The sequence below is a fragment of the Symphalangus syndactylus genome, chromosome 16 (genome assembly GCF_028878055.3).
Source record: "Symphalangus syndactylus isolate Jambi chromosome 16, NHGRI_mSymSyn1-v2.1_pri, whole genome shotgun sequence".
Taxonomy (NCBI): domain Eukaryota; kingdom Metazoa; phylum Chordata; class Mammalia; order Primates; family Hylobatidae; genus Symphalangus; species Symphalangus syndactylus.
The window spans coordinates 51,434,075-51,461,273 of record NC_072438.2 but is presented as its reverse complement, the minus strand read 5'-3'; the positions used below and the strand labels follow the sequence as shown (position 1 = coordinate 51,461,273).

The window sequence follows — 27,199 nt, the reverse complement described above, 5'->3', positions numbered from 1 at the left end:
ACTTTTATGAGACTGGAAGCACAGTAGGTTTACACCCACGTAGCCACAAACACGAGTGGTGTTGCTCTACAACTTTACGTTTACTACAATGTCTCTAGGTAACAGGAATTTTTCAGTTCTGTTATAATCTTATGGGACCATTGCCAAATATCCAGTACATTCTTTACCTAAACTTCCTTATGTGGTACATATCTGTAATTCAAGACTGTAAAGCAATCTCCACCTTTCTACAGCATTCTTTCTAAAACACACATGTTCTAGTCTCTTATCTTTAATTCATAAAGCTTAAGTGACTCCCTATTGCCTACAATACAAAGCCCACATTCTATGCATAGCCTACAAACTGCTTCATCATTTTACCTCAATCTTTTTGTAGAGACAGGGTCTCGCTATGTTGCCCAGGCTGGTCTCCAACTCCTGGGCTCAAGCCATCCACCCACCATGGCCTCTGAAAGTGCTGGGATTACAGGTGTGAGCCACCGAACATGGCCAAAAATCGCTTTTGCAAACTTACTCAAGGCTATAGTACTAACAAACCTGTCTATTATCAGTATGTGAGCAATGTTGCTGTTTGAAGCTAAATCAACGAGAATGTAACATCCTACTCTTGACTAAAGGATGCAAGAGGAGTCATTTCATCCAAAGAAGTAGGCTGGATTTACAACCCAGGTGAAGAACTTCATATAATGAGTTTGAGGACACAGCGTTTTACATTTTTTAACTTGTAGTTTCCACGGAAACAGAACCTTAAGTTGGCTAGGAGTCAAGATTGTGTTGTTCCTAACAGAACCCTAAACAGTGTTCTTAATGGAACAGTGTTCCTGATGGAACATGGTGAAGACACAACACACTTTTCTCCTTTTGAATAATCGCTGCTTTCTTTACAATAATTTCCACAGCCCAATTCCTTCCCACTCCTGTATAAACATCTGTGATACCCAGCTCAAGGGTGATTCCAGCTTCCCCTATCCCGTTTTTAGACTCATTCAGCAAAAGCCAGTACCCTATTATAGTCTGTTTTATCTTACTGAGACGCTCCCGATTTCCCATGGTACTGTTTGCCCTTTTGCAAACTTGACTTTGATGGGTTTTTTGACACAAGACGCTTATCTGTCAATGCGTTTGCAAATATGCATTCAATAGCTTGGAGTAGAGAGACAAATGTATTCATAAATGGCAAATATATTCATGTTGCCAAACAGCAACATAAGCAACAAAATATGTGTGAGCACTACGGTCCTACATACGAAATCTCATAAGCGTAAAGAATCTACAGCAAATCCCTCTCTGAAAGATGGGGGGGAGGGGAAAGTAGCGGTAAAGTGATGCCCCAAAAACCGCGTTCTTCCAAGCAGGAAGAGAGCCCCGCCGCACCGCACTCGGACCAACCTCCTCCGATCTCACCTCAGGAGTTCTATGGGCAGCGCGCATGCGCAGCGCCCGCCAGCCGCGCCGCGGTTCCTTCCTGCGCCTTTATCTGCATCCGGGTCCGTGGGATTCGCGCTCCACTGGTCGGGTGGGGTCGCTCGCGGGTCATTGGGTGTTGCTTGTTCCCGCTGTTCCAGCGTCGGAAGAACCATTGAGTCTGCCGGTAAGTTTAGCGAGGGGTGGAGTGGGGGAGGGCGCCAAGAAGGGGACTTGGGCTAGGGGACTCGAAGGCGACTTCGCTCTGTGTGGGCTTTGTGCTGAGACGGGGACGCCGGGCCGGGGCGGAATGGGGTCTCAGGAACCTCGAGGCTGGGGGCGCCTGAGGTCTCCCGTCCTGCCCCTCGCGGACCTGGTTGTCCTCTCCGGATTTGTGCCTACGGGAGAAGGCGTCCCTGTCCTCTCCTCTCTTGCGGCTTCCTCCTGACACCTCTCTCTACACTCGTTAAAAATTCCTAACAGTCATCCTTATTTGCATTCGCTGTCCTTTGCAGAGTGAGGGCAAGGCAAACGCGCAGCTGAGGGGGATCTGCAGCCCCTGCCTCCCGGGCAGGAACCACAGCCTTCTCTGCTGTCTCTCGTCCTTCCTCGGGTCGGTCCCACACGCGCGGCCAGGCCACCCTTACCGTTTCAGGTCAGGTCAGGTTGACTAGGGAAAAGCTCGGAGCAGAGGTTCTGCAAGTGTAGATTCTGGTCCTGGCCCCGCCATTAACTAGCCGTGTAACTTCACGGGTGTAGAAGTTGTCATCCAGCACTGAAGTTTTGCGATTTATATTCAGCAGCCCTTTTTCCTAGCGATGCACATCCAAAATGAATCAGCACCTGAAGGAAGACGAGGGAAAGGGTAGTGCTCTGTTGTTTTTTAATGCTGTCTTCTCGTGATGCCAGAGAATTGCATAAGGCCACAGTAGTTTGGATCTCTGAGGATTTTTGGCCAATAGTTTGGATCTCTGAGGATTGGCAGAAACTGGAAAAGTCAAATCTTAAAAACTTAAATGTGGTGAAGAAATTCTTTCCTCTGGGTGAAGGGATTCATTTGGGACTTCTGGAGGTGACTCTGCGCCCTCCAGAGAGTTTAAGAAAACAAAAAGTTGCCTGTACGTTGGTCTGAGAGACCTGCTTAAACTTCGTTTCAGTGAGGTGTGTGGTGTTCTTAACAAATTTCACCTGATTATGAATATCTCCTGTGATAATTTGCAAAAGCAGAGATTCCTTGGACTTCATTTCAGATCTTTTGAAACACTGTGTCTAGGGAGAGGGACCTGAGAATCTGTATTTTTTTAACTAGCATCCTAAGTGATTCTCAACCGATAAGACATCTTAAACCAAAGAATCAGAAATAATTATTGGCTGTAATGACCATCAAAAGATATATTTATTTCTAACAAGAATATATGGCTCTTTGAGTGAGATACATTTAGTTTTAAAGCCAGCTCCCCGGGCCACTTTTTAACATCAGCAATAAACTTCTCGTAGTTGCAGTTTTCTGTATCTGAAGAGTGAGAATAATAATTTCCACCTCAGAGACAATTAAGTGATTCTAAGCCCTTTGACAATAGAGTTCTTGATCATTTTTGTGTCTACAGAACCTAGCATAGTGCTTAGTAGATAATAGGTCTTCAAACGTGTGTGTGTTGAGCTGAGAAAAATAACATGCCCAGGATGCAGAAGACGTTGGAAAGCTCTAATGCCTCTCGTCCTCCTTACTTTTTTTTTCCGTTTTATTAACAATCAGCTGGCCATATATTCTTGTTAGAAATAAATATATCTTTTGATGGTAATTACAGCCAATAATTGTTTCTGATTCTTTGGTTTAACTCTAAAATTGTATTTGACATTAGATTATGGATTATATTTAAGTAGAGGCCGAGTCCATTTGTTGGACTGAATTTATGACTTACTATATAATTTATTTTCTGTAAATAAATTATTGTTATCGGGCCAGAATTCTAGATCATGGTGACCATAAATTTTTGTTGTTGTGTCAGAATTCGAAACTGTTACCTTCTTAAAGACATTTAGATTCCTTACATTTATTTTAATAAGACCTTTTAATGTCATTAATTTAGAAAATTTGACTTATTACTCTATGTAAAGTGTGTAGGTACAAAACTCAGGAATGCTGAAACCATGTTATAAAAAGCTTGGTATTGGTGACTGATCCATTTAAATATAAAATTAAGAATTAAAAATCTAAGAATTATAGGAATTGTTATAGAATGTTGAGTAAATGTTATAAGGGGAAGTTTATAAACTATTGGTGGTAATGACATTTCAACTTCTATAGAAAAGAGTATGAAGATTTCGCAAAGAACTAAAAATAGAACTACCATTTGATCAGGCAGTCTCACTACTGGGTATCTACCCAAAGGAAAATAATTCGTTATATCAAAAAGATACCCGCACTCATTTTTACCTCAGCACTATTCACAGTGAGGCAGTAGAATATGGTCTGGAGGCAGGGAACTTAAGGCCAATTCGTGCTGACTTCCTAAAGCTGAATCAAAGGAAAACACCAAGGTCTGGGGGCAGAAAATCTAAGGCCAATCTGTGCTGACTTCCTAAAAGAGAAAACACCTGCGTCTGGGGGCAGAAAATCTAAGGCCAATTTGTGCTGACTTCCTAAAAGAGAAAACACCTGCGTCTGGGGGCAGACAATCTAAGGCCAATTTGTGCTGACTTCCTAAAAGAGAAAACACCTGCGTCTGGGGGCAGGCAACCTAAAGCCAGTTAACCAATTAACGCAAACTTCCTAAGGCTAAACCAAAAGGAAAAAACCCATCTCCCCATGCCCAAGTAGCAAAGGGAAAACACCTGCGTCTGGGGGCAGGTAACCTACAGCCAGTTAACCAATTAACACAAACTTCCTAAAGCTAAACCAAAAGGAAAAAAACCCATCTCCCCGTGCCCAAGTAGCAAAGGACCAAAGGCTACTCTCTCTACAATCGACTGCCTTCCACCACCTCTCAGATGGAAGGGTAAAGTCCCTTGGATTGTCCGTGGACCAAGCATGAGCCATCCCTTCATCTGCATAGGGAGCCAATTCACCTCAGCCTTTAATTAGTCACGGACCAAATCCTTCATGCAAATAAGGGGTAACCGACAAGGGACCTCAAAAGGAGTACTTAAAACCCAGAAAACTTTGTAACCGGATCCTTGAGCCGCTTGCTTGGGCCCACTCCCACCCTGTGGAGTGCTTTCTTGCTTCAGTATCCCTGCTTTCACTGCTTCATTCCTGTGTTTCATTATTTTGTGCAGTTCTTTGTTCAAAATGCCAAGGAACTGGACACCTCACGCTCATGACCTTCCTTCCAATAACAGCAGTAGCAAAGATAAGAAATCAACCTGAGTGTCCATCAATGAATGATTGAATAAAGAAAATGTGGTATATATACACTGTGAAATTCAGCCATTGAAAATGAAATCATGTCCTTTGCAGTAACATGAGTGGAACTGGAGGCTATCATCTTAAGTGAAACAACTCCAAAACAGAAAGAAAAATACCACATGTTCTCACTTATAAGTGGGAGTTAAATGATGTGTACACGTGGTGATGGAAAGTAGACTGATATTGGAGGCTCAGAAGGGTTGGGGAGTAGGAGTGGATAGATGATGAGAAATTGCTAAGATCAATGTACATTATTCAGGTGATAGATACACCAAAACCCCAGACCTAGTCACTAAATAATATATCCATGTAACAAAATTGCATTTGTACCCCTTAAATTTATACCATTTTTTTTAAAAAAGGAAAACAATATGTCTTACAGATATCAGAAGCTATGAGTTACTGTAAGAATGCTGATTTCCACATCTTTCATGATATAAGTCAACCTACATTGTGTAAAATAGAATTATGTAGCTTGTAAGGGACTCTGATCTCTTAATATACATATAATAATTTTTCTTAATTTTGTAATAATTTTTGAGGAACTAAAGTTGCTTTTTGTCAAGAAATTTCTCTTCCAGAGATCAGCAGTTTATTTAGTTCACTTTGTTTTCTTTTTCTTCTGTTGAATTCTCTTATTAAAAATAACATATCTAGTGTGATCCCATTGTTACAATTTGAATTCTGACCTTGTTGCTTACTACCTGTGTGACCTTAGCCAAATTATGTGAGTCCATTTCCTCATCTACAACTGGGCATTTTATTTACTTCACAAGATGGTTGTAAGGATTAAAATATGTGCACTTGTCCCTGGTATCTGTGGGGGGTATCTATTAGTATCTGTTGGGGATTGATTCTAGGATCCCCCTTCAGATACCAAAATCCACAGATGCTTAAGTCCCTCATATTATATGACATAGTACTTGCATATCACCTGCACACATACTCCCATGTACTTTATTTCTAGATTGCTTATAATACCTAATACAATGTAAATGCTGCGTAAATAGTTGTTATACTGTATTGTTTAGGGAATAATGACAAAAAAAAGTCTGTACCTGTTTAATACAGATACAAACATCTTTTTCCCCTGAATATTTTCAGTTCTTGGTTGGTTGAATCCCCGAATATGGAATCCACAGAAGGCTAACTATACTTAAATGACCTAGCCCACTGCCTTAAACTCAGTGTCTGCTCAAAAGAGAACAGCTATTACTATTTTTAAAATTCAGATTGTATATGTGCATGTCCTTCTTCAGTAATGTACTTTTTAAAATCATCAGTATATTCTTCTGTTTCAGTGCTCTATTATTTACATCTTTTAAAAAATTACTAAATTTAAATTATCTGTTTGTTATGTAAAGTGTTCTACAATGGACTTTTCTCAGGTTTGAACTTATTGTTCTGGAAGCTGTGTGTCGCCGTAATGAGGCTTGTAATTCTTGATGACTATGACTTGGCTAGTGAATGGGCAGCCAAATACATCTGTAATCGCATCATTCAGTTCAAACCTGGACAGGACAGATATTTTACACTGGGTTTACCAACAGGTAATTAACTACTTTTTCCATTTTATATTCTGATATTATCTAAATTTAATTCTGATGGAATTGAAGGGTTTCTCTTAAGATACTTTCCCCATTCATTTGTTGCCATATCACTAATTGAACATCATAGTATAAAAGGCCAGAAAAATGTGTATATATAAAATCTACTATCTGCAATGTGTTACTAGTTCTTGTGCCAAAATTTAGTCTCACCTATCAGTCCAAAATGCAATAGGAAATATTGTAACTTAAGTGTTGTTCGTATTTTTTGTACATTTTTCTAGTAGTCCTTTGTTTTGGGGAGCATTGCTTTTACCATTCATACCAGTTTTTAGTTGATTGGCTTTCTTATTAGTCATTAAGAGGTATCTAAGTTATGTACTGTTGCCTCTTAATTTAACTTCATCTGCCTTATAAATCATTATTAATATAGAAGTTATAAATTATATATTATGTAATGTTTATTAGTCTTTTACTATTTGTTTCTTCTATTATGGATGTATTACAAGTGAAAAATATATCTTCATCACAGTTTAAGGAGAAGCATTAATTACATATTTTATTGAATTCAGTTTTCCATTAAGCATTCTCTTAAAAAACGACCAGGTGGTGTCATTTGATCTCATGGCACTCTATTTGACCCATGATTTTCACAAAGAGTGTTAGACCTGGAACTAAAGTTGCTCCTTATTGACTACAAGGTATTTGTTCTATACCCCTGAGCCTTGGTTTCCTTACCTATAAGAAGGATAAGGATAATAACTTAAGATGCTGTTTTGAGATTCAGCTAAGATAGTGTATGTGTAAGTCCCTTGTATACTGTAAATAGTCTATAAATTTGTAGTTCCCGTAAGTGTGTTTTATTTAAACAGACTATGTTCTCCAGCTCCTCCCCTCATACATGCTAATTACATAAAAACTACAATTGTAATTTTTTCCCACTTGAGTAATTTCCATGAATGGTACTCTTCAAGTTGATTGTTTTGTTTTGCTTTTTCTCTTTTGGTCCAGGACAGTAGATCTTGGTGCGAATGGCAAAAGGGGACTTTTTTCACTGGACACACCAGTACTATACCCCCAGCACCCTCAGTTCTGATATGTGAGCCCTTGGGGTTGAACGTGGTTTCTGTATACTTTCTATACTGTTACCCTTCGTTACACTCAGCCTACCTCTGTTAATGACATTGTGTTAATTATGATGCAGAAAAAACAGTAATTTGAGTGGGGGACAGAAAGACTTAGAGAGTCTTAAATGTCAGCAGTGCTAAACATCTTTTTGTGTATTTAGATCTACAACTTTTGCTTTATTTTGGGTAGTATAACTGCTAGTAATATACCTGCCAAGGGAGTATCTGGAAAACTTTGTTGAAATTTTCCATTACTCTCCTTCATTGACCATTGACAAGGTTAATTATGTCCTCTTCCCCCACTGCTTTTGAGACTTGAACATACATGTCGGTAATTGCTAGTACCAGGCTGCATTGTAATTATCTCCCTATCAAGCGCAATTTCTGCGCAATATCTGTTCAATTTTATATTTACTCACGTGACCTTAATGAGTGTGACATTTAAAGGCCTGCATGCTGTGAGCCTGATCTGCTTCCCAAAACTTATTCCCACCATTTCCTTACACAGAACTGGGCTAGGCAGATTTGACTGCTTGCAGTTCAAGAATAGGCTTGAACTTGCTTGCTGCTTTGCTTTGCTTTCACTCATATTCCTAGCATGTTATTTAATGGAATCTATATGAGCTCTGGCACCAGACCTATCTAGATTGGAATTCCTGGTTTCACAGCCATATGACATTTGGCAAATTCCTTAATCTTTTTGACCCAGTATTCTATCTTCAAAATGGGAAAGATAATGCCAGTTTCTCAAGGTTGTGAGCTTTACGCAAGGTAATATATAAAAACATTAGCACAGCATCTAGCCACATGGTAGACAGATGTCATCATTGAACCTCCAGCTCCATCTTTTCTCTGTTCTGAGTTAGTTTCCTCTTCGTTGAAATGAAATGAAAGTCTTCATCAAGACTGAATTGAAATGCCATTTTCTTTTATTGTTCTTCCAACTCGCAAGATTGTAGTCTTTTTTATTTGATGTTCTGCAATACTCAGACTTCTTTTAGATTATTTATAATGTTTTTCCAGTGTTATGGTTATTTTGTACTTGCTTATCCCTATATTGTGAGTTCTTATAGGAAAGAAAATGTCTTAATCTTTGTTTTATATAAATCGTAGTAGGTACTTACTAAATTGTGTTAGTAATGACTATTACAAAGCAAATATTAAAATTAAGTTTCTTTAACCAGTTCTTTTTCTTCAGTCTTTTTTTAGCTACATTGATTACAAAATAGAAAATGAATTTTTTGTCACCTCTGTTGTGACAGCTCACCTTTTTATTCATAATATCCTTAAATTGAGAGAATCCTATAACTTGTCTCTTGACACTAAAAGAGAGAAGAGATTCATTTATCCTTCCAGAAAGGAAGAGGGAAAGCATATTTATCCATCTTTTAGACAGGTTTCATGTTAGTGGGCTATAGTTGTTGAGAAACGTAAAATTTTACTACATAATTTTTAAATTAATAATTATAATTTAAAATAACATATGTGCTTAGCTTTTAGAAAATCTTTTTTTCTTTGTGTGGTATTTATTTATAGCCTTGTCTATTCTGTCATCTCAAACGAGAGGCAGTCTTTTTACTATTCTTGAATTTCCTTTGTATTTATTTTTGTTAGAGACTGTTTAGTTTTATTAGATTTATGTATAATACTTGGGTTGGAATTTTTTGTGCAGCCTTTTGTTTTGCACTGTTTTGTTTTGTGGTGGTGGGTTAACTAGGAATCAGTACTCCAACTAGGATTGGGAGGGCCAGATAACTTGTTATAAGAATGCAATCAATCTAGCCTTTTAGTTTGAAATTAAAATGAAAAAAAAAAGTAACAAATTTAGAAAACAAAGACGAAGGCCATCCTCAAGTGCCTAAATATATTTATTTTTATTTTGTCATATCATGAAGCACCATCTTTTCACATATCAAACTATAATTTTATAAAACAATAGAATCAAGAACTCAGATGAAATATCTCTTTCCTATAAGTTCTATCTTAAGCAAAAATAACTTCTTTTTCTCACCTTACACATTTTAGCTGATGCATGCCGAAGTTATCAAAAGATGAGAAACGGGCTCCATTTAGAAAGCTGTAAGGCTCAAGTCCCTACTCAATGTTTGCCAGTTTGAGATTCTATTTTGAAAGTAGGGGCAATATTTAAATTTAACTCTGTTTTCCCTTTCGATTTCAGTAAATGGTCAACACTTGACCTATTTATATATCATTTGTGCAAGAACTCAAGATTTTTTTTCAGAAAGGGAGATTTTTAAAAATTCAGGTATATACTCTAGAAGCTTCTAATCTTAGAATTTGTAATAGTATATCCCAGTACCCAACAACTCAAGGATAATTTTCCAAACTTTAATTTTTATTGACAGATTTCCAGCTTTATTCAGCAAATTCTAGTTTACCAAAATTTCAAAGTACTTGTTAGTTGATTATGTATTTAAGTTAATAATTGCCTAATAAATCAGAACTACAGAATATTATTAAGGAAAACATAGGTAAAGTTAATAAAAAGTTTATTTAATAGATTATTAAGTCATGTTAAAAATGGAATTTTTATGTCTTTTAGGGAGTACACCTTTAGGATGTTATAAAAAACTAATAGAATATCATAAGAATGGACACCTTTCTTTTAAATATGTGAAGACCTTTAATATGGATGAATATGTAGGTAAGCTATACTTAAATATGTTGACTATTATTTGGATATGTTACATTTGGAATAAAGTGAATGTAGTTTTAGAATACTAGTATATTTGAATTTGTGTTTTGAATATAATATTAATGTATGAATATATTTCTAAAATGTACTGCTTTGAGATTGTCAGTTTATATAAAAACCTGTGTTTTTGTGATAGTAGCACAGAATAGTGGAAGGAATGAAGGACTAGAAATCAGAAGATCTGCATTCATCCTGGGCTCTGCCACTCAACAGTGATGTAACTTTAAGCCAGTCTACTCACATTTCTCATTCTCTTTTTTTCTTAAGGCGGAGATAAAACCAGTGTTGTCAGGATAAACTAAGTAATGTATATGTAAAAGTAATTAGTTAAGTATTTTTTCAAATAAAAAGCTATATTGGTAGCCCTGGAGCTTTTATAATTTATTGTTAACTTACCTACCTGAAATCTATGATTCATAGAAACTCTGTGTTAAAATTTAAATATAGAAATGTGTATTTAATGGTAGCATAAATGATAGCCAAAGAAGTGATCCCACATAATCTGCACACATACAAGATGGATAGAGGAGAAACATGGGTATCATTTCACTTGAATGACTAATTTATTTGGAGCTTAACATGTAAGTCAATTTCATTGGTTAAAATTTTGTGTTTGAGAAGACTATAGTTACTAAGTGCACATGAGCTAGACTTTCTGTGTTTGAATCCTAACTCCTTTCTGAACTATGAGACCTTTGGGAAAGATTCTTGTGTTTCGATTGTTTACCTATAAAATGAGATAATAGTGTTCCATAGACGTTTTATCAATTAATGCATACATTTAAGGTGATTAATACTGGGCATATAATCATATATTCCACATAAAAATGCTTTTAAATTTAATATGGTATAGAGAAGTTAGATATATTAAATAGCACTTATGACTTAAAAAGAAAAATAAACTTTAGATTTATTTCGGGAATACTTATATTTTTATTAACTTCATCTTTAGGACTGCCAAGAAATCATCCTGAAAGCTACCATTCTTATATGTGGAATAACTTTTTTAAGCATATTGATATAGATCCTAATAATGCACATATCCTTGACGGGAATGCTGCAGATTTACAAGCAGAATGTGATGCTTTTGAAAAGAAAATAAAGGAAGCTGGAGGAATAGATCTTTTTGTTGGAGGTATGTAAAAACTTTTTGGTATTAACTGTTTGTTAGTGTTCGAATTAGGGATTTTTAAATTTAAAAAAGAAATCTTCCCATTGTGTAATGTAAAGAGCACCTGTGGCTGTCCGTAATATGCATTTATTCTGCTACTGATTCCTGTTTTCATTTTCTTCAGAAAATAATCTTAAAATTCCCATCTTAATCTTCAAATTGACAGCTGGAATTGTTTACATTATGCCTTGAGAGGTAGATCCCAATCCCCGTTAAACTCTTATAATTACCTCTTTAAAGTTGACGGTTTACCACATCTTTCAAAATGAGTAATATGTTTCTTTACCTAAATGATAGCTTCTTTTTACTATTTCTTTAAAACTCTAGCCAGCCTACTTATCAAATAACAGTTTAAACGTTTGCATGAGGAACAGGTGGATTTTAGTAGATCACTTTAATTGTTTCATCTTACTGAGTAATCAGTTAAGAATGATGTAAAACTTTTTACTTATCAGCCTTAAGTTAATATGAGTTAAGCTGTATAATTGTCATAATAAATTCCAAAATTATGTTTACCAAATTCCACTTGTAATTTTTATGTGTGTGTGTATACATAATCTACAGTTAAAAATAGGAAGTTTTTTCCTGTTTTCTATTATCAGTATAAACTATCACAGACAGCTAGCTAATTGCTATAAGAATAGTACAACATCAACTAAACTAAAATCAGATTTTTTTGCCAGATTCTTTAATATTCAACTAAAAATACTAATGCTGCAAATTATCTGTATATAACTTATTATTAACTTAATAGAACACTGATCAAAATTACATGAATTTGATCTTCAATAGAGCTGTACTGAGGTTAATTTATACTTGAAGTGGCCAAGTATGGTTGAGATAGTTGATTATCATTGGGGGAAATTTGGTTTTAAAGTCAGACGTAAAATCGTATCCTGTTTTAGCCACTTAGTATCTGTACGACCTTGGAAAGTTTATTGAAGTTCAGTATAAGTACATCATTTGTAAAAGAGGATTAATATTAACCATTCCAAAATTTGTGAGAATAATGTTGTAACATACATAAAATGTCTTACACAGTGCTTGGTATATAGTTGGTACTCCGTAAGTGCTACTTCAGTCTTCTCTTTCTCTCTCAACTGTAAATGCTGAAATAATTGTCCCTTAGAATTACTGAATTCCTTGGGATTTTTACCAAATTTCCTCTAGGGACATCCAGCGAGATTGAAATCTTCTCTTTAAGACAGTTTTTACTTCTACCTAGCAGAGTCAATAACATTTACTTTCTTGATAGAATGGTTGTTTATTGGAGCAAGAAACCAAGTTAGACTATTGCTTTTCAAATTAGAAGGTTATCTGTTTTAAATAAAATTTACTAATATTACTTCAGTAATCCTAGAGAACATTTGCATACTCCTGCTTTGTACGTATGGCTCAATTTTGAGATAATTAACCATTTGTACCTTCCAATATTCAGGCTAAGACAGTAGATATTTGAGAGTGTCTCAGGGGTGCATAGACCATCTAATCTTTAGATTTTCTAAGCTCCACACCAAAATCTAGTAGGATTACTGGAGTACAACATACTTCAACTGCTTATATCAAAAAATGTTTTCACTCATTTACTATAATGCAAAAAAAGGCTCTTAGCTGTTTGAGGTTCATTATTAAAAGTGACTGCTTGAAAATATCTTCATTTGTAGACTTTCTTTCCCCCTTGTTAATTTATTGACCTTACATAAGTAGGCATGTGACAAATCTCTTGTAGACTCAAAGATAGGAAATAGATTTTACTATGGGGAATAACACTGATAAGAACACTTGATTTTTTTGCCTGCCTTCCAGAAAGCATTCATAGCGTAAAATAATGTTTAAGCCTGTAACTCTTATCCAAGATGTCTGGTAGAACTTTCCTCTTTCCTTATAACTTTAAATCATTTTGTACTTCCTTTTAGCTAATTTTTTTGGGGAGGGGGTTATGTTTCTTCAGTATAAACCACCTCAGTTCTCCTTTTGAAATAGATGTTGCATAAATTATAATTATTTATGTTTATCACTGACACCACTAAAAAGAATTTGACTTGGTTTTTTAACCAATTTGTCTTAAGCTTCCTGTAGTTGTTTCCGCGCTCCTCCCCGCTCCCAAATATATTTAAGAGAGTTCCTGTGCCTCTTACATTAACATCTTCACTGTAGTCATGGATGATCCAGTGCCTGACATTTTATATGTACCATCTAAAGGACATAATTGTGCAGAGAGAGAGAAGGATTATTGCATTTTCTTTGAACTTTTCCTTATTTGGGATACCCTATTATTGGATATGTATTCATGAAAGAATCTCATTTGTTGATCTAGGTTTATCATCATTGGATTTTTAGATGAGGATTGGCATCTGGGTCTTACGACTACCCTTCTTTTGTTCCAGGGTTTGTTTAATAAAAACTCTAAGAACTGTGCCAAATGGGATCAAAATATCAGCTTTATTAAAGGTAAAGTTGAAATAGAGATTGCAGTTTGGGCTTGAAGCCAGAATGGGGTTTTTCACTCCTGCCCTTTGAATTGGAAACAGTAGAATGAGAAGAGCTCAAAAATGTTAATCTGCTAATGCTCATTCCAGGGAATTAGAGCAGAGGTCCCTTTCCTACAGGGAAGAGGGAAAGAAAAAGGAGGAAATACATACTCAAATGTTCTCATTCTTCCTCTGATGGCAAACGTGTTGAGAGAAAGGGTAAAAGGTGTATCATGCAATTCCTGAGGTAACCCCAGCAATAAGATAACAAACATGGATTTTTAAAAATAAAATCTAGGGCCAGGCCCGGTGGCTCACACCTGTAATCCCAGCATTTTGGGAGGCCAAGGTGGGCAGATCACCTGAGGTTGGGAGTTCGACACCAGCCTGACCAACATGGAGAAACCCCGTCTCTACTAAAAAAAAAAAAATAGAAAATTAGCTGGGCGTGGTGGCGCATGCATGTAATCCCAGCTACTCGGGAGGCTGAGGCAGGAGAATCACTTGAACCTGGGAGGCAGAGGTTGTGGTGAGCTGATATCGTGCCATTGTACTCCAGCCTGGGCAACAAGAGTGAAACTCCGTCTCAAAATGAATAAATAAATAATTTTAAAAATCTAGTTTTACAATAAAATCTAAATATATAAACTTTTAAAATATCTTAAGGCAGTAGTGTCTTGGGTTTTTTGTTGTTGTTGTTGAGACAGAGTCTCGCTCTGTTGCCTGGGCTGGAGTACAGTGGCTTGATCTTGGCTCACTGCAACCTCTACCTCCCAGGTTCAAGCAATCCCCCTGCCTCAGCCTCCCGAGTAGCTGGGACTACAGGCACTTGCCGCCATGCCCGGCTAATTTTTATATCTTTAGTGGAGATGGGGTTTTGCCATGTTGGCCAGGCTGGTCTCGAACTCCTGACCTCTGGTGATCCACCTGCCTTGGCCTCCCAAAGTGCTAGGATTACAGGTGTGAGTCACCGAGCCCAGCCTAATAGTGTTTTTAAAAAGTAAAAATAAAAGAAGACAGTGGGGAAAATGTTAACTTTCTGATTTGGTTGCATGCTTGGATTCTTTCCTTTGCTAGAAAAAGGAAATAACTAATGGGATCAAAAGTAAATTAACTGGAAGGATTCTAGGGTAACTCACAAACTGAAGGAAAAGTTAAAACAACCAAGTCTTTGGAAAAACAACCAGAGAACCTCAGATCTCAGAAGTAGAAACTCATCAATCTTCTCCCTGCAGTGCTGTCATCCAGTGCTTCAGTTCACCATGCCATCTTCCTTACTGTATCCCTGGTCAAGATTCAGATACAGACAGAGATTCTGATTGGCTCAGCCTGAGACAAGTGCTTATCTCTAGACCACAGTCACTTTACCTAAGAGGGATATAGGAAATTAAAATTGTTCCATCCCCTCTGGTGAGGCGAGCAAGACAGAAGAGAACAAGGTGGGAGGTGGAATAAACTATACTGAGCAGACCAAAGAACAGCAACCATACATTCATTTATCCAGCCATTATTTAATAAGTGTGTCCTATGTGTCACTTGTTCTAAATGGTAAGAATATAGTAATGAAGATAAAGCCCTTACTTTCAGGAAGAGTACATGTACATTCTACCCTTAGAACTGTAGGAACACAGGAATGACATTTACTCCAGACAATGAGTTTTAGAGATGTTTCATAGAGGTGCTGATACTTTAACTTAAAGGCTGAATAAGAATTAGCCACATTTAAAAAAATAATTTTATATCAGGAACCTCAGTTATTCATAGCCAACAAGCAAATATCTTGACCCACCTCTGTTATTAATCTTTGCTCATAATTTCAGCTTAGCTGTACATTTCTATAAGGTGCAAATCATCATGAGGTCACTAGTAGTAGATCTTAGTAGACTTCATATTTTTTCCTGAAGCTTGTATTTTCCTGATCCCATCCTTCCCTCTTTACACATATATAGAGAAAAATAAATTTTAGGGATATGTATACCTAAGAGGAGAAACAGAACACTTTTACAAATCTAGATAATTTAATGTCTATAATATATTTATAAGCAGATATATACTTAATAGTAGAAACAGTCAATGCATATTAACCACATGTAGGTCTGGCCTTATATCTCCATATTAAAAATTCATAAATTGTTGTACTTTGGCATTCTGTACTTGGCTTCAGTATTCATTTCTTCATTTTTCAAAACTGGGTTATTCTTTGTCATATTTTATCATCTTGTGGCCTTGGAAAATTTTGTTAAACTTGTGTGCTAAGTGTCAGTAAAATACAGATATCATTAAAGTAAATATGCAGAATATAAATGTAAAAGATATTTTAATGACTCAAGGGAATTGGCGGATTTATTTTTTGGCTGAGGTTACCAGAAATGTGACTAGCTACTAGGATACTTATAAATAAAACTCGATTTATTTATGTCATGGAAAGATCCTTAAGTTTGTGAAAAGAATTACCTTCCATTTCCTTCAAATAAGAATGTCATATTCCTGTCTATATTTTAGAGGTAATCCTAGAATATTAGAGTTGGCAGTAAGTCTCTTTAAAGCAGTGTTTTTAAAACTGGTTGTCACCCATTATTATATCGTAAAATCAATATAGCCAGTCACATGCAACATTTTCCTTTTGTTAATGAAATGCAATGTCATAGAAAACAGCTTGTATGGTTCCTAGTAAGGGTAAGTATGATTTCATAGAATTCTTGTCTTAATTATAGTTTATATGTTTGTGTTGTATATGTGTATATATATACTAGATTGCAGTATCAAATGTTATTTCTTACAAGGGTTACAGTCAGAAATTTGAACAAACAACTGTTGCCCTAGACATTATCTTGTCCAATTCACACATTTTTATAAGCGAGGAAACTATCCTACAGAAAGGTCTACTAGTTAATTGCCCTATCTGGACTACAACCAAGTAAATTAAAGTGTGACTATAAAGATGTCCAAGTTAGGAATCAGAAGACAGATCCGAGTCCTGTCTCAGTATTTACCCCGTTGTGATGTTGAACAAGTCACTTATTTTTCTTGAGCATCAAAATTTCCTTTTGTATGTTAAAAAAGGTGGAAGAAATGAGGGAAATAGTTATGGCTAATCTGACCATCTCATAAGATTATTAAATAATATTTAATAATCTGTTGTGATGCATGTGAAAGGGCTTTATACATTATCAAATGTTATATTAATATAAGGTGATACTTAATTTTACTATTAGAATCATGCCAGCTCATTGCTAAACATGTAGAAAACATGGTAACATTTGTTGAATCAATACAGAAACAAATATTTTAATGCAGTAATAGGAATTCAAGTATAAAACAAGGTAAGTGATTTTTCTTGTTGTTCTTTAACACACATTGAACTTTGTGAAACCTATTTACTTCATGTGTATATGTATGTATATTTCTTTTGAAAGGAATTGGTCCAGATGGTCATATCGCTTTCAATGAGCCTGGATCCAGTTTAGTATCAAGGACAAGATTAAAGACTCTAGCAATGGATACCATCTTGGCAAATGCCAAATATTTTGATGGAGATTTATCAAAAGTGCCAACTATGGCTCTAACTGTTGGTGTGGGGACAGTGATGGATGCTAGAGAAGTAAGCATTAAATGTTCTTTGCTGTTTTTCTTTTGATGTTAATATATTAATATTTTGGAGGGATTATGATGCTGAATGTGATATTTTGATTGCATTCTATTTGCAGTGTAAATTGTTTTCTAGTTTTCAGTAACCAAGTTTTGTCAGTCTGATTGACACGTTTAGGGATCAATTAAGTCTTTTGGAGCTGTAAACTAAGAATTAAGCACCACCACTTTTGAGGTACTACTTCACTTGCCTATTCCTGCTCCCGTTTGAGGTCCTAAAATCTTACTGATCACATGGTTTGTTTTTTATTGAAGGTGTCTCATGACAGGACTGTTGGGACAATGATGCAATGCTAGTTATACTACATGTTTTTTTGGAGCTCTCAGGATGATTTAAATGCTTTTTGACTGTATGTTATGTAGGATGATAGAGCCCTGTTGGTTTCCAGCAGAAAAGGAACTCAGCTAGGGCTGCAACTGTTCTACATTTGGTATATTTAAGCATGGAAGAGCTCTGAACAGCAGACCCTGTGTAATTTTTAAGTTTTTTAAAACTAGGCTGTCATTTTCTTCCTCGAGAATACAGAACAAATTGTAGTCAGTTCATGGTTACATGTAGTTAAATTATATGGACACCTAGAACTCTGTTCTTTCTGGTAGCCAGATTAGACAGGTTCAGAGGAAAAAAGTATAGACAAGGTATGATGAAAAAGTAACTTATCTTGATATAATTGTATTTAAACTTGAACATACAAATAGAACTGTCAATTAAAATATATGAGAAACCTAAAAATCATAGGTATATGAAAAAAGATCTTTCAAGGACTGAAATTTCAGTTAATAAGTTGAAAAAAGGATTTTAGAGCAATCTTATTTCTAAAATATGAAACTGAGTTATGTAATAGATTTATTACATTTAACAAGATGTAAGTTTTAATACAGTTTTTATGCTGATTTTTAGAACAAACAGAATTACTCAAATAGGGTTTTTTTTTCTTTGGGTCAGTTTTTGCCCAGACAGGAGTGCAGTGGTGTGATTACAGCTTACTGCAGCCTCAACCTCCTGGGCCCAAAAGATCTTCCCACCCCAGCCTGTTAAGTAGCTGGGACTTTAGGTGCACACCACCATGCCTGGCTGATTTTTCAATTTTTTTTTTTTTTTTTTTGGATGTGACAGGGTCTCACTGTGTTGCCCAGGCTAATTTCCTCATTTATTAAAAATTACATTTGACTTAAAAATTCCAACCAAGAAGGGATGTGGAGGATTTAATATCAGGTTATAGATTTTTGCAAATCATTTATATCAGTTTATGGGATGATTAAATGTTGATTATTCTTTAAAATTAGCTTATTTCATAACCTTTTAAAATAGTGTTATTGCTACACTTAAGTAGCAAAAAGCCGTATCAGTGCAACATCTGCCTTAGCACTGGTTCTCAAACATTAGTGTACACAAGAATCACCTGGTATCCACACCTAGATTGCTTCTTTAAATTTACGGATTCTGCAGTTTGAACAAACATACCAAATTATTCCATATAGTCTGTCCTTTCCCATGATATGAGAAATAATCTCCTTGAGAGTAGAACAGGTATAACTAATCACATATCAGATCAAGTCTCTTTAGAGAGCAATTTGTTTTGTCTATGCCTTAGCCATAGATAAACACCACTAATGAATTTCTTCATCCTATACTAAGCTTCCTTTCCCTCCACTCCCTTCATAATGTTAATGCCAGGTATGTACTTACCTTTTCTCACCAACAAGTTTGGTTGTCTTTTTTTTCCTCAGTATATATACTTGATGTTGAGATTTCTTGCCACCTGTCCCATTATTTTTATAGAGTGTGCATCAATAATGAAAAGACTTTTAGCTCGTATTGTCTAATTGTTAGAACTTTTACAAGAGGCAATGTAATGTAATTGTTAATCGCTAAGAATATGCACTGTAGAAAAAAACTACTTGTTTGTATCTTACCAAAACCTTGGGCAAGTTACAGAATATGCCTCAGTTTCCTTATCTTTAAAATATGAGTAAGAATAGTGTTTCTCTCATAGTGTTGTTCTAAGGAGTTGATGTAATTCAAGGAGAGTGCAGAGTATTTCCTCCCGTTTTAGGTCTAGTTATAAAATATGTAATACAAAATTTGTTATATTTTAGAACTACAGCAATTTTAACATTCTTTTTTAAAACAATTGTAATGAGAAAAAAATGTTTAAAGATTACATTACAAAAATATGTGTGTAGATGAGGTGTTAAATGGGATCAATTTCCAGCTTAAAGATGATAAAGAGAAGATTCTGACACATATACATTCACATTTGCAACATGTCATTGCATTATTTCATTGGCATTTAGGGACTGGGGACCAAGAGCTTGGATTTTCTGTAGCTTATAAGGGTAATATCAGTCATATGTGCTTATATAAGACAGTTCCTATGTTTAAGTAGATCCCTAATCCTTATTTAAATCCAGTTTTTATTCTGAGTCAACTTTGAATAGCACATGTTCAGTGAAATGCTCTTCAGGCTTTTCTTGATAACTCTTCAAATTATCTGTTGTTTTAGTCTTTGCTTTTCTGACATAGTATCTTTTGCTTATCTAGACTACAGCAACTTGGTGTATTATTCTAGATTGTATAAATTATTTATAGATCTGTAATTCTGCTTTTGCAAGACAGTCCTTTTGTTTTTCTTCGTTGTCCTAGGTTTCTTTTACACATCATCATTTACTGTGTTAAAAATTACAGGTATTATAGTGTTTGCATTAATACCCCATAACAAGATATTGTTTTGCTTTGTTAAACTAGAAGCAACATTTTGTGCTTGTTACCTTAAAAAGTAGAAATAAATACCTTGAACTATTATATGGAGCTATGTATTTTTCTTTCTCTCAGAAAAAATATTGGTGCTGAAGTCCTCGTTTAAAAAAGAGCTTCTTACTCATTTGAAACAAGTCTTAACAATTGATGTTCACAATTTTTCAGGTAATGATCCTCATAACAGGGGCACACAAGGCATTTGCCCTGTACAAAGCAATAGAAGAAGGAGTCAATCACATGTGGACTGTTTCTGCTTTCCAGCAGCATCCCCGAACTATTTTTGTATGTGATGAAGATGCTACTTTAGAATTAAGAGTTAAAACTGTGAAATACTTTAAAGGTGAGCACTGAATTTCAAAAGCCGACTGAGATAATCTGTTGTGATGACAATTAAAACTTACCGTGACTGTGGAGTTAAATCTCACACTGTGACCTATTGAAAAGTGGCAACACACAGCTGGTTCTTTCAAGGAATGGAAAGTTCTCACCTCAGATAATAGTATCTTCAAAGTAGTACCTATTTTTTTTTTTCGTGAAGAGAATCTCTTCAGTGTCTATTTTCAGTAAACAATTTTTCTTGAAATCCAAGGTTTAATAATTTACTTTCATATTGAATATACAAGACCAAATAACCCAAAAGAAAATCTATCTTTGTCTATTCTGGATTTCTTTTCATGTTTACTAGTCCCACCTCAATCCCTCTCCTTCACTCCCCTCTAACCTAAATTTAGAACCTAATCAGTGGCTAATAGAGATCTCCCACTATCTAATTTAATCTTTACAATTTTAAGCCAATTTATTCCCATATATTAAAGTTATAATGTCTAAATGTTAAAAGTGTGGAACAAACTCTGCAAGTAAGCAGGAGTTTGATTGCCCAGACTTCATGTTGATTTTCCTTTTTGCTTTTTCCTGTAGTCTAGTTCAGTAATTCAGAAACCTTACTGTACCAGGCTGTGTATTACAAAACACATAGGCTTGATGTAATGGTTTTAAGAGATTTTCCAGGGACATTTTGCCTATACCCAATGTAGAACCCATTCTCTGATTTAAGAGTCAGCTCCACATATTACACATATATAAGCAAGCTGTACAAACAGGTAATTTTCATAAAGCACCAGCTATTTACATAGCTGATATTAAAAGTTATATAGTTGATCATATAGATAGGTCAGTGATTCACTAAGTATGTAGTATGTGTGCTACTTTTGCTACATGATTATACCTTTTAATCTTTTTTACTCTAGTAACTAGGTATTTTTATTTTAATGCCTATTGGAAAATACACTGAATAAATCAAAGCTATACTTTTTGGATATTATTGCTTAAGACAAGGTCCAAAAAAGCTACCATATTTGATTGGCTCAAATACATGTTGATCTTGCTGATGTTGGACTGTGTCTTAAAACTGGTATCAGATCATAGCTTACCGGGTAGCATTTTTTTCTCAGTGGCACATAAAATGGTGTGTCTTACAGTCTATAGCATCTCATATTCAGAAATAAAGTATATAATCTTAAATTTTTAATTCAATGCAAAGAAAACCAACTCATATTTCATGTAAATGTGTGAATATGGCAAATATCTTGAAGGTGTTATACAAATAACTGACATTTGGCAAGCACTAAAAATAGTCTATTTTTAAACAAAATGCTGATCATGCTTTGTATATAGTTTTGTACTTGTTTCATGAGCATTTTCCTGTTTTACTAAATATTTGGAAGCATTTTAATGGATAGTCAAGTACATAAATCATAATTTAAACATTTCCTTATTGCTTAACACTTAAAGATTATTTCTAGTCATTTATATTTTTACCATTTAAATTACTAATTTACCAAGCCACAAATATATCAGATTAAACTGAAAAATTGAAAAACTGAAGAATTTCTGATTTGTGAATAAAAGAGTATTTGATGGAGTTTTAACTGTTTTCCCATGTAATCCTTCAGATTTCATCCCAAATAATAGATTTCTTGACTACAAGGAATCCTCACTATCCACAAATTTTAATTCCAGTTTTAAGGAGATTCATGTAACATGCCATTTTCTAGTCCTCATTAAGTCCCAGATAAATCCCTGTACTAATCTAATTTTGTCAGAGTTTGGTTTTTATCAGATTTTTATACCTTGGTGAATATTTAGTAAGATATTTAATAATAGCCAGTATCTCTATGACCAGGCACTATTCTAAATGCACTTATTTACTTTTCACAAAAATGTTACGAAATGGGTACTCATAGTCCCATTTTTAAATGAATTAATAGGCTTAACAGAGACGTTAAGCTACTTACCCAAAGTCATACAGCGCATATTTAGGCAGAGATGGGTAATAGAAATCAAAATCAGGCTGATCTCTGGAGTATATAGGCTTTTGTCTATTCTGTTATACTGCCTCCCAGAATAAACTCCAGGTATGATACCATCTACATCAAAACCATATTTCCATCTGCTTTTTTTCCCATATCATAATCACTGCTTCCAAAAAAGGTATACAGACGTATGTTAGATGATTTAAAATAGAAGGGTGGTAGATGTTTGTATGTATTTAGTTCTTTTAGTTCATCTATCTAATTGTAAGCTCTTCTGAAAAAATTTCGCAACAGACCATTCATGAGAGGATAGCTGCACTGCATAAACAGGACACAGTATTTTCCACTTTGGAGCTGTCTGTATTTCTGAAGAGGTTTCAAGGTATCAGCCTCTGTTAGGATACCTCCTTCAATATGAAGACAGAATTTAGATATTCTGGGCTACATATGGGCCTCATTTTATAGTATTTTAGTAAAGGGTAGAGAAATTGAATGTTCTTAAATAAACACATTTCAAATGTAGTTTGTATACTTTTCATACCTCCATTGAGTTACTAGTATATCAAAATACTGGAGGATGTAAATTCCTGTAATTGTCATCCGTAACTCTTCAAATTCCATTCACATCACTACCCTTTCTTCTGTCGTCACTAAAAAGTGCTGACCAGAATCTTAAAGGGTTTTATTTAGTGCCTAGATAAGATCTAGGTTAACTAGATCCAAAACAATAAAAATTGTCAGTAAATGCAAGTTTATTTCAATATATACCTATATACCAGTATATACCTTTTGAAAGATGTAAGTTAATCACAAGACAACAAGTTTAGTACTTGGGGATTTGTTTTATTCATTCTCGCTTTTCATTTTTGCTTTTTAAATAGAACAGCTTTATCTTTGATTTTTAGTATATTTTCATGACATCATTATCATGAATTTTTTTCTCTTACTTTGTATTTAGGCTCCACCTCGGTAGTTTGACAAAGGTAGAATGAGTTCATTTTGAGTCAAAACCTTAAAAGTTACTTTATATAGACATTGGTTAGAATCTGTGACATTTAACCTTTCTTCTGGTAAGGTTTCAGGAAGTCTGGTGCATTTTTATCAGAAGAATTATTTGTTTGACTTAAGTAGCAATTATTTATTTACATAAAATTCATATGTAGAAAGTTGTCAGTTTTTACCTAAAGTCACAGTAAATATTTGACTTAATATCTAAAAAGCAATTAATAGAATTTTCAAAATAATTATTTCTAGTTTGGAATCAGTCCTATTTGATTTAGAAAAGATATATCCAATGTATAGTAAAGAAAAAAATTTTATAAAGGAGTTGAATTTTTAATATTTTTACTGATATTTTAAGTTGCATGTATTTTAAAGCTGTGTGTATTCTTTCCATAATCAAAGTTGTTAGCAAATGACAGATGAATACTATTTAAGTAGAAAAATGATCCTCTACAAAGTGATACTCTGGAAAATGTTGCATCTTCTAAGTCATGCAGCTGATATTACCCTTATCTTTGTTGTCCCCTCTCCTACTGGACGTGAAGTTTCAGGTGACCTTCAAGAAGGCTGTTGAGAAGCATTCTCTCACTTTCAGTTGCAGCACTAGTGAATGGAATACTTCCCCTTTCCCTCCTTTAGAGTCCCATTCTTATGGTTAGAATTTCTCCTACTACACAGACACTTCCCAGTACTCTTTGCTTGTCTCTTAAAAGTGGGTCTTTCTCAAAGTTGGGATCTTAGAGTCCTTTTTGCAGCCTTTCTGACAAGGAACATCTGTTTACTAACAAGCAACCTCTCTCCAGTAATCCCATTTCCTGCAAAACTGCATTGTAAGTGCCTTTCCCCACCCTCCCATGTTCTTAATAACCTGGAAAATTTAACTCATTTCTTTACCCTCCAAAATATAAAATCTCTGGTTCATTAATTGGGTCAAAGACAGCCTTTTTAGAACTTTTTTCTCCCCAAAGAAATAGAGTATGGAGGCATTAAAACAGGAGTAACTGGAAGATCAGCTATTTCCTAAGCAGCTTCCATAGCTAAGAGCAGTCTGCAAGTATATGTACCAATTACAAAATGAAAGTTATAATCTACCTGATTTAAAATCTAAATTTCTATTCTGAATTAAATGATTTAATACAGGTTTTCTGTATTGTTTTAGTAACCCTCCCTCAATGTAGATTTTGTAATCAACCTTTGTCATAAATACACGCTAAACTATTGGAAAATAATTTGCCAGATGAATGGATAGGGTAATGTATTAAGAGTGAGACAGCAGTTCTGAGCCCCTGGCTGGAGTCTAGTAGAGGAACTGCCAGAGGATCAAGATCAACATAGACTTTTAGATATAATTAAAACATATTATCTAAGTCAGTATTCAAATTTGTCATGCTGAATCTCTTTGAAGACAAGAAATGCTCTTCTGGTTACTCCCAAAGTACCTGTACACATTCTAGATCTGCACTGTTACATAATTGTAAATTGGTATTTGCTAGGTAGATAAAACTTAAGACATTCTGAAACATTTCTATTTGTACTTTTTCAATAAACTTGACTATATCAAGATGGGAACTAAACAGGCTTACTGTGTCTTATACAAAATACTTTGTTGTCTAAAGTAAATGAGATAGTTCAAAATTAACAAAAACAACTAGCACTGTGCTTTTTTTCTTTAAGGTCTAATGCATGTGCACAATAAACTTGTGGATCCACTATTCAGTATGAAAGATGGAAATTGAAGGAGACTGGAGCAAAATTCTGCTTGAATGAACAGAGCACTTTTTACTAAGTAGTAGATGAATTTCCAGCTATGCAATATGACAAAACATGGGGAATTTTGAAGATTGTCATTTTTCATTCGAGTATCTATGTTAAACATTCCATATTTTGAATATTTATATCTTGTACTTGGGTTTAAGAGAAGTAGCTGGCTCTCAAGATTGACTGGCTATTTATTACAAAGTATTGAAGTCACATAGCCACCTATAAAACAGCATAGAAATGTCTGCCTGTTTAAAAAGTCATTTTAAAGGTAGAATGTACACATCAGGCACCATTTGTGATACGACTCCAGTGGCATATATTTCATTTTTTAATGACAAGACACTCCAAACCTTTCAGATAACAAACTATCATTGCAGACCTTCACTTTTGGAATGCAATCTTTATATTTTCTGTGCATCACACACATGCTTTTCTGCACGTGGTTGCCTTAGTCATCTTCCTACAGCACCATCTAGACATCAAAAATTGTGCTATATATCGTTGGTAAAGGAAATTTGAAGAGATGACAGTGCCTAAAAGTACAGTTTACATCCTTTTGGAAAGTATGTGTAAGTGCATGTTTTTTGTGCACCTTCTTCTATAGCACTTTTTTACAAATATCTTATTTTTATTTAATGACTTGGGTTCATGTCCCTAATATAAGTATCTTGACAATTATGAGCTTTATACCTAGCAATCCACTTCAGGATATTCTTTTGGAGAATATTTTCTGATTATTGTTAAACTTAATATACGATTAGCTTTATTCCTTATAAAATGTCTAAAAGAATAATACGAAGTATATATAAAAGGAATTACTGTAAACTACATTGCCATAGCAATTTACATAAAAGTATATTGTTTTATATCTTTAACTCAAATAAAGCGTGTAATAAATAAGTTATCTAAATTTTATTTCCAGAAGTGAACCTGAAGAAGTATATGCATTCGACTCCCAACAATTATAGTACATGTGAACCTGCATGTATTTTGGGTTTGTTGCCATCATGCATTAGGAGAGTTAGGTTAAAAGATGTCTCTGCCTCTGTGGGGAGCAAGAAAATGCTCCATTTGCTAATTTTGCATTTCATAAGCCCACCTGGTAGAAGAAGCCTTACTTATCTGCTTGTCTATGTGATCAAAATGTAGGTTCTTAAAATATTAAAATAGCAAATAAATTAATGAAATAAAATTGGTAATAGGGTTTTATGGTTAAAAGTGGGAGATGGGGTAAATTATCTTGCTTTAATTCCAGATGTTTTAATAGCCTTATATATGTTTTTTAAATAACTAGTGAGTAACATTCCACTTACACTTCCAGTAATAAGAATCATTTACTACAAACTATGCTGACTACCTTAGAAAGTCATACAGCATCACAGTGAAAAAGCTAAAGGTACCTGTTGTGGTACATGATTCACCAGTTATTTCTGTGCTTTAAAGGTCTAAAAATTCTTTCCATTTTCCTGCCCTTGGTGTTAGGGGCTTAATTGAGGTTCATGTACTCAAGCTCCTCCACAAGCTGAGGAGCAAAAACTCTGGCCATTTTCATTCCTGCTTTCATTCCCTAAACTCAGGAGCTAAGCTGCTGTTAGACAAAGAACTTAGCTTTTTGAAGAAACCAACCATTAAATCCCAGCTCTGTCAACAATGGTGACTTTGGGAAATAAAAAAGTCTCAGCTTCTTCCCCAAAATTTTTACATAGATTGAATGAGGGAAGCATACATAGCTCAGCACAGTGGTTGTCATACTAAATTCAATGAACGGTGCTATTTTAATACTGGTAACAGTGTTTAAACATACTTCAATGTTTGCTAAAATCTTAGTAATATTAAGTCCTCTGAGGAATACACTTATAAAGCACACAAC

At 34.9% G+C, this 27,199-nt stretch overlaps 1 protein-coding gene and 1 long non-coding RNA gene across 4 annotated transcripts in view; one reads left to right on the top strand and one right to left on the bottom strand.

Annotated features, from left to right (window-relative positions):
* Positions 1-1,498, bottom strand: part of LOC134732741 (uncharacterized) — a 239,310-nt gene extending 237,812 nt beyond the window's left edge. For both annotated transcript variants that reach the window (XR_010116221.1, XR_010116220.1), the window contains exon 1: positions 1,405-1,498. This is a non-coding gene — a long non-coding RNA (uncharacterized lncRNA). The remainder of the gene's footprint in view (positions 1-1,404) is intronic.
* GNPDA2 (glucosamine-6-phosphate deaminase 2) lies at positions 1,166-26,229 on the top strand. Of its 2 annotated transcripts, XM_055245423.2 has the most exons (7): positions 1,166-1,591; positions 6,202-6,363; positions 10,051-10,152; positions 11,156-11,338; positions 17,262-17,446; positions 20,420-20,594; positions 25,243-26,229. In XM_055245423.2, exons 1-7 carry the CDS (start codon positions 1,417-1,419, stop codon positions 25,302-25,304), a joined length of 1,044 nt encoding a protein of 347 aa, XP_055101398.2. In that variant the 5' UTR covers positions 1,166-1,416; the 3' UTR covers positions 25,305-26,229. The 2 variants fall into 2 exon arrangements, with proteins under 2 accessions (XP_055101398.2, XP_055101399.1); XM_055245424.2 differs by lacking the exon at positions 10,051-10,152 and having other exon boundaries at positions 1,464-1,591.
* Positions 26,230-27,199: the final 970 nt, after the last annotated feature.